The sequence below is a fragment of the Corvus moneduloides genome, chromosome 18, assembly GCF_009650955.1.
Source record: "Corvus moneduloides isolate bCorMon1 chromosome 18, bCorMon1.pri, whole genome shotgun sequence".
NCBI classification, from domain to species: Eukaryota; Metazoa; Chordata; class Aves; order Passeriformes; family Corvidae; genus Corvus; species Corvus moneduloides.
This window is the reverse complement of record NC_045493.1, coordinates 7,281,126-7,294,031: the sequence shown is the minus strand read 5'-3', so window position 1 is coordinate 7,294,031 and position 12,906 is coordinate 7,281,126. Positions and strand designations below refer to the sequence as shown.

General features: G+C 39.7%; 1 protein-coding gene across 9 annotated transcripts in view; it reads left to right on the top strand.

The window, feature by feature from the left end:
• ARVCF (ARVCF delta catenin family member) overlaps positions 1-12,906 on the top strand; it is a 258,278-nt gene that overhangs the window by 100,558 nt on the left and 144,814 nt on the right. For 6 of the 9 annotated variants that reach the window (XM_032127688.1, XM_032127687.1, XM_032127690.1 and 3 more), the window contains exon 4: positions 3,173-3,418. The exons of 2 other annotated variants lie outside the window; for them this stretch is intronic. In XM_032127688.1, coding sequence (XP_031983579.1) covers positions 3,203-3,418 — 216 coding nt within the window. In that variant the 5' untranslated portion in view covers positions 3,173-3,202. The remainder of the gene's footprint in view (positions 1-3,172; positions 3,419-12,906) is intronic. One more of the 9 variants, XM_032127686.1, reaches the window with a different exon arrangement.

Sequence of the window (12,906 nt, the reverse complement as noted above, 5' to 3'; positions counted from 1 at the left end):
AACAGCAAGCAAGTATTTATCTGCTAATAAAACATTTGAAATGCAGAAGTCTGTCTTTGTCCAACAGTTCTTAAAAGGCAGTTATTGGTTCTACTGCTGTTTCTGCATAGCAATTAGGATTTTTATGGTCACTAATTGTACATCTGAAAATTTATACAGTTTATTTTCTGCCTGTGTTTTTCTTTGCATAGAGAAAAGAAGCACAATATTTATGGTTATAAGGAGGTTAACACTATACTTTCTGCAGGGAGATCTCTCTAGAGATTTGTACCATTTATAGAACCCAAATTTTCTAGGTTTTCTCATGTGTGGCATCAAAGGGCTTATATCTCATTAAGGATTTTCTGAATGGGATCTTTGTCACATTCTCAAAATGTGACTTGAAAGTTATATACCAGCTCAGTCATCAACTTGATTTTTATTATTAAAGCTGTAACTGCTTCTAAAGAGGGGCTTCTTGGTTTTTCATGCACTCTTGATAAGGCTTTTCCTTAGAACAGAAACTTGCATTATATGTTCTACAAGAAACCTGTTTGTTTTAAATTTACTTACTGTAGATAACATCTTGTTATCTTCTTTCTACATCCCCACTGGATTCACCTTCTGAAATCAGTCCCCAGAAATATCCAGCCTGTGGGACCCCCAAAAGATGACTTTTGTGTGATATCATGGTTGCATGTGAGAAAGAGCAGTTCTAGCTGCAGACAGTGAAGTTCCTGAAAGCTGGGCCCCTGTGGGGGTGACTGAAGAGACCTGAATTCCTGCTCTGCAGCACCTCGAAGGAGCCTGTCTCCATTCATCAATCTCTGACTGATCCAGACTCTTTTCTTGGGCCTGGAACATCCCCTCCTGAGGTGTATTTGGATCTGTGGCAGCCAGGCTGTTATCTGCCCTAGAATGAGGACAGTGATGATCGGTAACCCAGGGGTTGTCTTTAGGAATGTATAGTTAGAATTGCCACTCCCACTCCCCAGTATGCTTCTTCCAAAATCTGACTTGTGCCCGGGTCTGTGAAGTCCTACTTCTTTCACACTGCAGAGAGTCTGTGAGCATGGCTGCGCTCCTGGGAGTAGAGACAACAAACAGAGCTGTCTCCATCTGTGCAAAAGCAGGGAAGCACAAAACCAGAAACATGGAACTTGGCTGTGCATGAGCCAGCTGAGGTCCAGAAAGTCTGGCTGTGCTCGTGTCTAGCTGTGCCAGGGCTAAATCATGCTGAGATGGAGCAGGTGAGTCTTCCTGTGACTTCCCATGAATCATATTATCCTTTTAGAGGGTTGTGAGTCTCCTTTGCAGAAACCAAATTGGTAACCTCTCTGAAGGTTTTATAGACTTTTAATAATCTATTGGAAGGTCTCAGAAGTTGGCAGCTTGGTCTGTATTTGACTAGTCTGTGACATCTGGAAAACCCTTTGGTGGTTTTTGGTTTTCTTTCAGAATTTCAATAGAAGTTAAATCGATGCATAAATGAGAAAAGTCATTTCTGCTTACTGGTCTGCAAACATGAAAGCCTCAAGTCATGGTTATAAGTAAACATTATGAGATTAATACATGGTAATCCTTACACTGTTCCCAACATGATTTTATATTACCCTGATCCCTTTCAACAGCAACTCTCTAAGGATTAACAATGAACACAGAGCTACTGGCAGGTTGTTCCCCATGAAATCAGGGTGTATGTCATTGGGTTTGGGTCTGTCACTTCTGCTCCAGTGTCTTTTCGGCCTGTTGGGTGATTTCAACCATATTTGACAAAAGAAAGGAGACTTTGAGCCTACTTAGGAGTTTCCAACAAACTGTGTAAAAACATGCAGCTTAGTCACTACTAATACTCCTCTTTGGGAGCATAACAATATTATGACCATGTTATTATGAGCTACCAAAGAATCTGCACAGGAGAGAGACCTGATAAATGTAACAGTCATGGAAAATGCATCAGTCAAGAGTGTGCATCATCAAAAGGCACAGAACGATGAATCGCAAAGCATCAGGAAGCAAGGAACTATCTGTGCTCATGGAAATCCTTGTTGATAGATTGAAAACAAAGAATCTTTGGCAGCAAATCAAAGGACAGTTTCTCAGGACTTAACTCTCATCACAGAACATGAACTGTTCTTGAATTACAGGAGCTTGAGACAATTCTGCCTCTGCTCATCTCAGAGATGCTTTAAGTAGTTTGGTAGTAAAGGGGTTACTTGTTTAATGAAGGATTCTGTTGAGGCCATCATTTATGCTTATATTATACTGCTGATTTCGTACTCATAGTAAAATGTTTTGAATGATGTTCAGGTCACAGATCTGTGGAGTCAGTGGGGAGTTTTACTGCATGCACCGAACAGGTGGAGATAGGGTTTTAAATGGGTTGTTTCATAATCCTGCTAGAGAAGACATAAGGCAGAAGTTCTAACCCATCTAGCTGGTTTCTGAGTTCCTTTTTCTGCATTGAAAGACAAGCTGTCCTCTGTGTTTTCCATGGAAGGTGTTTGCTTTTTTCATTTGCATTATTAGCAAACAGCTGCATGAAGGACTGTTTCATTGGCTGAAATCATCAAGCATTTCAACTGCAATTGCACACTCTGCATTTGAAAGTGTTTTCCATGTTACAGTGTGCTGCATTATTAAAAATGAAAACTGTTTTCAGCTACTGTCTGTTAAGTTCGGGGGGGGGGTGTGGAAAAATGGACAGAACTGTTTTCTGAAACCATGAAGTTTCTGTCCTTAAAAATGTTAAACTTCTCACTTATGCTGTTGAAGACAAAAATTCCAGGTATCTGTAGAGAGAATGTTCCTCGTTCCCTCTAAAGCCATATCTTCTTTATATATTTCTTTTAAGTACGTTATTATTTGCACAGTGAAATTAGCTCTGCAAGAGGGATGAAAACCCTTGTCAGAGCAGTTTTAGCAAAAAGATGAAAGGAATTAAATACAAATTCTCTCAAAGGTGAGCATATATTTTTTTCTTTTTTGAACATGGAAGACTTAGATTAATTACTTTTAATTTAAAATCAGATCAATGGATGGAAAGATGGGTGCTTTTCAGAGAGCGCTGCAGTTTGCTTCTTAGAATGATCAGTATTTTAGCAGGGTGACTAACGATGTGCATTTTTATCTTTAACCTCTGACCTGTGCCCTCCCCACCCTTTACCTAACCCTTTCCATTTGCCCTGGTCAGTTAACAGGCAGGAAGCATTTGAAAGCAGTCATGGATGACTATGATATCAGGTCTGCTGCCAGCATTTTAGCATCTGTTAAAGAGCAAGAAGCTCGTTTCGAGCGGCTCACCCGCGCACTTGAGGAAGAGCGGCGCAATGTCTCCTTGCAACTCGAGCGTGCCAATCAGCCCACAGACCGAATGAGCATTTGCAACATTGGCAATGGTCAGCCACTGGCAACCGCCTGGCAGCAGCTCGTACTGCAGGTAACAGCCTGCTCCTTTCACTGTCACTAGAGTCCACCCCTAGCACAGTGTCCCATTCCAGAAAGTCAGTGCATTCTGTGTGTTGTCAGCATTTCATTATTGCGTGGTGTGTCTTCTGATAGCCCAGAGCTGGGGTGCAGTTTGTGCGCTTCATCAAGTCATCTGCAAGCTTGAGCTTCAGAGCCTTGGCTTAGAAGTTGCTCTTCCTCTTAGCTCATGGGATACTTTTAAAAGTATGCGCATGCTTGAGTAGAAACCCTAAAGAGGGATCTTCACACCCTCCTCTAAATCTATGCACTTGCTGTAAGTCTGGTGATGTGCTTGTGATTGAAAATGAAGGCTGAATCATAATCTCCATAGCAAACAAAATTTCCATTAGAAATAGCTGGACTTTGAATAGAGGGAGCAGCATGAAAAGCAGAGATTTCCCTCCTGCAAAGCCTTATTGTTTGTGTAGGGAGGACTTCATAATTTGTTTCTCATGTGCAGTGAATTGATAGACTATTTTAATGATGCAAACTGGCTTTGTGGGTAGCTATAGATTTCCAAACAATGTTTTGCTTGATATACACATTCTTTAACTGTTTAAATGTGCAATGATAAACTACTTACGTCTCTAAATTACTTCAGCTCTCAAACCCCTCTGACACACAAGGTAAGTCATGCAGAAGCAATAGTACCATTTGTGAAGGTCTGTTTCCTGAGAAAACATGGTTCAATTCAGAAGGAAACTGGGCTGTGACAATTCTGTAAGTTGTTTCCCAGTTATACCAGACTGTTTTACAATTCTACTTGCGTTGAGCTGTATTCAGGCAGACTTTATCTTATATTATGTTAGCACTGCTTTTCTATTAACAGCTGCCATGTTTTTGTACATGTAGATGCTTGAATTTGGGATTTCATGTGAAAGGAGCAGCTTGCACTGGTTAGGCTAAAAGTCTGACCATGTCTGGTAGGAGCTGTAGGTGGTTCTCCTGTGATGAGCATCTGGGCTGGGAGAGGGGGGATGTGCTTACATATTTTTTACAGGAAAAGGACAAGTTCACTTTTTCTGAATGACTTCGTGCAAAGTGCCTGATTAATAGCTTCAGAATGAAATTCCTTATCCACAAAACTGATGAAGCATGAGTTTTCTGCATTGTAATGGCTTAAGGTCTAACCACTTCCAAGAAAACTTAATAAAAGAGTTTTAAGTTACTGGGGTCTACGTGACTCTTACAGAGAAACAGCCCCTGTAAGTGACCCCAGACTGAATCTGCGTATGCTCAGCTCACTGCCACTGGGTTTGGGGAGCTTCAATTCATTGATAATTAGCACTGAGGTGTTTAGAATACCTTGTATATGAAATAAAATGGTTAAAAACGAAATATGCACAATTAAGAATCAACGTAAGGTTAGTTGTGTGAATTCTCATAAAATAGACCAAGGGCCAAATTCCTCCCTGACTTACTAGAATTAAATACTGTTTCAATGAAAGATGAAAGCTGTACATTCAGTCTTATGCAGAACATAGAATCTTTTCATCTCTACTGTTCTGTGTTGCATTTCATTGTGCGGAGTACACAAAGCAAGAGGCGCTCTGTGCTCTACTGTCCGTGGGGATTGCTCACACCCTGTAGTGAAATCCAGCTCTCTGGGGCCGTTTCTGTGAGGACTGGCTGATTGCTGCACATCACCCCATTCAACTGTTTGTTATAAGGAATATTGCAAAGTAACTCAAGTAGCAGCTTTTCCATTTGGAACTTGCATGGTGATTATACATAATCTAGTTATTCTGAGTAGAATTTGGACAAAAGAAATGAGGGTTAGCTCCGTTTTATGAGAGTGACAAATAATCTTTAATCATCTTCACAACCAGGTATCAGTTTTCCATGTTGTTTGTTTGTCAAAGTGGAATCTGCCAAAGGGATTTGTTAGGGAAGTGTGTATAGTCAGGGCTTTGTTAAATGAGTCTCTCTCAGTACTTTTTTTAAAATACACAATCCCATACTTACTCCCTTCTTAGAATAGAAAATTAAGCTTTTTTTTTTCCCCTTCTCATTTTAGACAAGGAAAAGTATTATATATATGGGCAATGTGCCAGGAGTCTTAACAGTTTTCTGAAGTCCTTGAAAGACAAAATCAAGGTCTTAAAAAATATTGATTCTAACTGATTAATTCTGGAACTCTTACTTTAATTTCTTTCTTTTCTTTTTATTTTATTTTAATACTAGCTTTAAACTTGTTCCGTAAGAATAACTCCTTGTCCTAGACAGCCCAGTTAGCCACTTGCTGGTGAGTTCTGCCTGTTCAGTGTGAATTTCAGATACTGGAATAGAACATGTGAGCTCTGGTGCACTTGCTGACTTTTTCTGTGAGTGTGTATGCCATTGTGTCTATTGGCCCTTGATGAGAAGTATCAGATCTGCAAATGAGGTCAGGGATGTGCTGTAATTGCCAAAAATTGTGTGCATAGGCTTCTTGACTTCACATTAAGAAAGCATGGATACTTTTTTTTAAAAATTACCTTAAAGATATCTTAATGGGAGAAGTTGATTACTGGGACAATCTAAACAAATCATTAATGTTTATTTCAGATATTAGTTAGAAATAGCTGAGATTATTCTTTAACAGGAAACTTTCTCAGAGGAGGGGTTTCTGGGAAACACTGTCCTCACAATGAGAGGTCCTAACTGTTGTTGAAAAGTCTCCCATTCATATTAGTGAGAGTCTTCTATTCAGGTAGTGGCCAAGGCATGTGCTTCCTTAGCCCGCTGCAGAAGGCAGTGCCTGCCAAACCTCCAGGCTCTGCAGAGGTTTGTACCTGTCTCTGTTCCTGCAGGAGGCTGTGAGCAGCTCCTGCCATAGGGACAGTCAGCTTTAACCCGCACAGGCCCTGGTGAATGGGGACAGAAGTGCCCTTTGTGGTTAAGCACTTGGGGTAAATGTAACTTCTGCCCTGTGCAGCTTCCCCAGTGTTCGACTGTAGCTGCAATTAGAGTTTGTTGCTGAGTGTGCAGCCAGTGACATGAATTAGGGTGTTTCAGCTCCAGAACTTTTGGAAGATATGCAGCTTTATACATGTGTTAGCTGCAGATTTTGAAGTGGACAAATAAAGTGCTCTTTCAGACTAAGAAGCCTCTGGGCAAAAGGTCATTAGTTACACAGTGAAAACCTTGGCATTCGTCTGGAAAATGTAACATTTAATGAAACTTTGGTCATAGATCTTTTATCTGGTTAATAAAATCTCCTAAAACTCACTGCAGTTTTTAAGGATGTTCTTGAATGTCTCTGGCCTTGAGTGGTGGGAGCCACATGGCTGGTCACTGCTGTTGGTTTTTGGAAGTGAAACTCTGGTTGGACTGAAAACAGAAGAGTGGTCTGTTAATGTGTATTTGTGTTTGCTTCTCTAACTTTTGAGGTAAATCATGTACATTGGTTATTACAGTATCCCAGGCCATGGGAGTCTTGGCAGTCTTTGCCTTTTTGGTCAGTTTACCAGGGCAGGCACAGTCCAGTAAGTGTCTGAGTTGCTGGTGAGTAGCACCCATCATGTGTTTTCTACATATTCAAGTATCTAGTTGATAAGGTTTTTTACAAGCCTGAGAAATCTTACTGCTCTTCATGTATGAGGTATTTAGTTTAATCTACCTGGTTTTGTTTAACTTCTTTCAAATCAGCCTTCAGCTGCTCTTCACAGTGGGAGCTGAAGTTGGGCAGGGAGGAGATACAGATGTGCCCATGTGGGGTATGTGCTGTGATGGGCTGACACAGAGATGCAATATTAGCACCACAGAACATAACTTACTACTACTAAAGAACATTCTCTCATATATATATATATATATTATATATCTATATATACTTTTATTAAAATATTAGACATGTGATACTTATTAAACACAAACCTATATCCTGACTTGGTTTAAACTGGCAAGGCTCCATGGGTTTCAGAGAAGCTCTGTCAAGTCTGATCATCTGGGGAGCTGAAAAAGGTTTGCATTCAAAGATTGTTTCCCATTGGTACATGGTGACAACTTCCCATTCCTGTTAATGTTGCATAACCAAAATAAAGCACAGCATTTAATAGACCTGTGTAAAAAAGCCCTGTAACAATACATTGACTTCAGAGATTCTGTAGTGCCTTTTAGGGATTTGAGAGGGGTTTCTGTCAGAAAAAGCTATTATCCACTTTCTTACAGGTAGGAAAGGTGTGGGAGTTGCCAAATTTCACATGGCACAAATAACAGAAATCAGCCCATTACATGCTGGTGCAGGGTTTTACTTATCAGATATATTGATTCTTATGTGCCTGTAAGAAGTAACATGGGTTGATCTGAGAAGTCTTCACACTGACAAAATCACCCAATAATTAAAAATTTATAACATTTGACTGTTATTTTGATTCTTTTAGGTTCCCAGTGGGGGGTTTGTTGGGGTGTTCTTATATGAAAAAATAAACCAAGTTAATAGAATTAATTTTTTTCTTCACTTTACAAATATGATTATAGCTGTTCTAGGGAAATTAGCTTGTGGAAAAAAGCTACAGAATATTTTCATAGTTATGATTTGGATCATTTATATATCAGCTTATGTTCCAGAGAAATAACACCTGTTTGAAAACAAACATATTTGACATTTTTTTATATTTTAGGCAGGTATTTTTAAGCCATAATTAAGCACCAATATTCTTCAGTATTTATGTTAATCTGAGGTACCTGTGACTTCTGCCAAAAATGACATTTAGTGAATTGAGGGCCATTTTCAAATAAAAGGTGAACTCTAAAGCACACCAGAACACATGGTGAGAATTAAAAAACAAATACAAGAAGATTAGCTCAAATTGCTTTTCTAAGAAAATACCATCAAGTTAACCTTTCTGAGTCAGCCTGGGCAACAATAACGCTTCTGTCTGTATTTCATTACTTCTATTTAAGATTCTCTGCTCCACACTGACGTAGTGCAGACTGCTAGAATGTAGAGGCTATTTCCAGTGCTTTGATAGTAAGAACGTGGGTGCATTAATATTGTATATAATGGGTGTATTAATACTGTATATATGTTTAAACATATCCAGGGAGGAAGCAAAAATGGGTTCTGAGCTATACTGAATCTTCGCCTCACCTTTTCTCTCTTCTGCATCTCATACAAAATGCAGTTCCATCTTTGGGTGTAAAAGTTTCATACAATTAATTTGAGTTCGTAGTGCCTCTTGGCTTCCTGTGTTATGTAACATATTTGCACTCGTATTAAGGGACTGACGGCATGGAAAATTCCTTTTTTTTTGCCTTACAGGTAAGGTCAGGTACAGACAACAATGCTGTCGGTTCATGACAACTCCCTGGTGTTACAGTACTGTTTCCTGCTACAATGCCAAATACCAAGAAAAAAACTCACTGGTAGTTAACCCACGGATGTTCTCCTTCTGCTAGTATTGATAGGTAGCAAAATGTCGAAAGAACTTGCAGGGATAATCGAATTCCTTTATAAACGCAGATGAAGGCATAGAAATGTACGTTCTGCTTGAGGGGTACAGCATGGTTTGGTGTCTGTCACTTCACGGCCGATCTCCAGCTGCTGCCGCCCCTGCCCAGCTCCCCTCACTCTGTAATTTGGCTCATGTTCCTTTGGCCTGTAGGTTCCTGGGAGTTACAGGGGCACTTGCTCTGCCCTCAGCCTGATCCTGCAAATTCAGTGAGTAGAGTTACTGAGCTTCTAGGAGTGACCTGGGTCAGGTTTCAGCTTCTGCATATGTGCAACTATTCAGAGGTTCCGGGGGGAAAGAGGAGGGAGATTTGGGAATATGATTCCCATGGGAGAATGAGTTCTTATATCAGAATTCATTGTGAGCTGGGAGATACTTGCAGTACCAAGGGATCCAGCAGTTAGGAACTGCACCAGGAGCCATTACTCAGCTGCTTTTCAGGGAGACATGTTCCCATCTGCTCCCATCCCTGGCTTCTGCTGTGTTGGACATGACAATAATTCCATTTAGCTTGGAGGTTGGAGCTTGAGTGCCTTTTTTATGGACATTGTTCCATCTCTGTGAAAGCATCAGCTCCTGGTTTAGAGTAAGAGTCGGGACCTCTGGCTGATAGCTCAGCAAGAGGGGAAGCTGAAGCAGGAGCTGGTGTTCTCGGGCCCAAAGCACTGCAGTTGGCTTGGGGCAGTGCTGCTGCCAGCCTGCATCCTGCAGGCCTGGGCCAGAGCAGGAGCTCTCCTGGAACTACTGCAGGTGTCAGAGACTTTACAAAGTGACAGCATGGCATGTGGCACCACTGAGGAGCTCCTGCTGTTCGCCTTTCTGCTGGGATGACGCAAATCCCAAAGGAAATCCTACAACCTGCCTTATGTATTGCAGGAGGAATTCCATAGCAGAAGCCTTAAAATATTGTGCATCAGGCATCATGGTATATATCACATGAGAGGCTCTGAAAATGGACTCAAGTGGTATCTCAGCAAGAATTTACATTTCCTTGTTCTTCTGTTTCTTGAATAGTCTCAGCCCGTGATTATTCTTCACTCTTCATTTAAGGCCTTACAATGGTAAAAGCATGGATACAAGTCAGTGGGAATATTAGTATCAATTTCAGCAACAACTAAGAAGCTTTGACCAGTTGAATCAGAAGCTGTGCAGTCCTTTCCAGAAGGGAATTATTTGATAAGCAAACCACTTAAACCTCACTTATGAGAGTTATTTGGGGCTCAGAACTGCTGGCATGCAGCAGAATCCACTCAAAATCTGATGTGTTATCCGAGAAGTGTTTGTACAAAACTTTGTCAGCGAGTCTAGTTTAAAAAGTAGATTCCAAATGATTCAATAAAAAATAAAAAGGGAACCCAGTAACTGAGAAACTGACCCTCTGTCTGGAGGAAGAATTACTTTATTCTTTGTATGATTTGTTTTTTCGAAATTTAATTACATACTATTTTACAGCTTTACATGTGTAGATGGAATGTATACTTCCAGCTCCAAAAAGCACACCTTTGCAGAAATGTCATTTTTCTCTCTGTCATCAAAAATACCTCACATTCACGTCTCACACTTCATCTGTTAAGTATGTGCTGTGCAACTCTCTGTGGGAGCTGCTGAATTCCAAAGTGCCATCTAATGTTTGTCTGCAGGACAGCAACTGCCTTGCACTAATGATGGTAACAGTGCAAAGCAATGGCCATGTTTGCCCTAAGCATCTCAAATATTTCTGCAGTTTCATTTGCCTTGAAAGTTTCAACTCCTTTTGTTTTGTGCAAATTTTTATTGAATGAGGTTTTGGAAGCAACTGAAAAGCAAGGATTTTCTTATTTTGTTTGCCAAGACTTGAGAAAGAATGATTTTTCACAAGTGTTAGCCTTTCTGGCCTGGAGCTGTGCCAGGTTTAAATTAAAAATATTTAAATTGAATGACAAATTCACTGTTCCATGGTAATTTTCCATTGCTTTACTAATAGAACTTTAGCTTTTACATTGCTTTACTAATAGAACTATGTTTTCTTCTACAACAACATATAAGAGAAACACATTAAAATTAAGTTCTGATTGCAGTGTGTTCCTTATTATATAAACAGGTATCTAGGTTGTTCTTTGCATGATATCTCTGAGTGTTACAACATCAGCAAGTATAACAGCAAGTAATTATTAAAAATGTCTCAAAACAGGAACATTAAAATGTAAACATTAAAGAGTAGTATCAGGTTTAATAGGGTGTTTTTAAAAAACAACTTTCTAGTCACATTTACCACATTTGCTTCTTGATAATTAACATGAATCATCTTACATTAAAAGTTGTGATTTATTTTTCATGTCCTGCTGCTTGTTTGTTTCTCAGTTCAGACAGCAGAACATGATTAATTGTCCTGGCTTTTTAAGATTTTTAGTTGTCACACATTTTAGTTCCCAAGCATACGACTGTATTAGTTTAACTGGGATGTTCATGAAGAAAGATTATAAACCATCAAAACATCTGTTTGCACTGTATCTCCCAATCTGATGAAAAGATTTTGTTCCTAATGCAGGCCTTGATCTGTAGGGGTGCAGTGAGGCAGAGCTTTATCCCTACAAGGCGTTGCCCAGGACCTGGTCAGCCTTTGTGAGCCTCTTCCCTCGCAAAGCCACGTGTGGCTGCAGAAAGGTTTTGCAGAAACTATAAAACCACCAAGCAGCCAACCTGGCAATTTCCTTTTCCCCTGAGCCCTTTGGGCTTTGGACCTGCAGGGTTCAACCTGGCTTTTAAAATCAAAAATTCTGTAGAGTTCCCTTTCAGCTGTTCTGCAGTGTCTGTAAGTCTTGTGAACTAATGCTGAAAGAGCCCAAAATGGGTGTTGGGTTATGATGACATGAATAAATTAGTGAGTCTTTTGCTAGTTTAGGCCATCTTGTTAAGGGTTCAAATTATGTTCCTCCTTGCTTTGTCACAAATGTGGAGTAATTCACTGAAGTCATCAGTGTGACTGAGAACAGAATGGCCAAAGATGGCCATGGGCAGCCTGAGGCTGTGTGCCAACTATAATTAAAGCCTTTGATTTAAATAAATGTCACAGTTTTCTCTTTATTTAGGTATTATTTAAAAAAACCGAAACACAAACCAACCAAACAAAAACCAAAACCCCAACAACTGCTTCTTTTTTAAACTACTAAATTACTAGCTGAAGAGAATATTTTTTATCCATAGTTGTGGTGACTGGGAAGTGTTGTAGAGTACTGTCAGAGTTCATTTTAAGGACTCAATCTAAAATCCTGGCACAGTGGCATTTTTAGAATGCTGTAGTTAAAGATAGAAAAGAACTATAGTGTCTGTGTTTCTAACCCATCTCAATTATCTCTTCTTCCTTTTTGCAGTCTTATTTTCATATGTAACTATTTAAAATACAAGAAACCTGTTCTGGAATAAATTTCCTACACAGAGACCTTAATTCTCTCTTCAGAAGGGACTGCAAAATAGCTTCAGGTTTTGGTTTGAAGAGGACAGTAATTACCATGAAAATGGGTAGATTGTGCAGACAGTTATCAGTCCAGTACATCATGGCAAACCACATTTCTGCCTTCTGGACGAGAGAATGATGTGTTAAGCTGGTACCTTCTGAGCAAGTGTTTGTAATCTGCAGCATGAAATACAGCACAAATCGTCTGGAAAATCCACAAACCAAAACAGAATCTGAGAAACAAAAAATGGTTACTACTGAGTCTTTCTTTCCTGCATTTGAGTCTTTGTTTTCCTTTCCAATAACTACAGCATGAAATTATGGTTACAGTACCAACCTTAAACTTGATTTGTTTTCCTTTCTGTTGTCATTCTGTTATAAATGTCATGGTAATTTAATTTTTTTTTCATAAGCTCGAGGGGAGGGTGTTTTTATCCCTTTAAAATGTAGTTGATTCTTACCTAAATGAAGCTCCTGGGAAGAAACATAGGTCATTCATTCAACTGCAACCTATATGCAGTGACATGTAGCTTCCTCTGTCCTTTGTTTCTAATGTAAGCAGTGCTGTCACCAGACTGTCCTTGTTCTCAT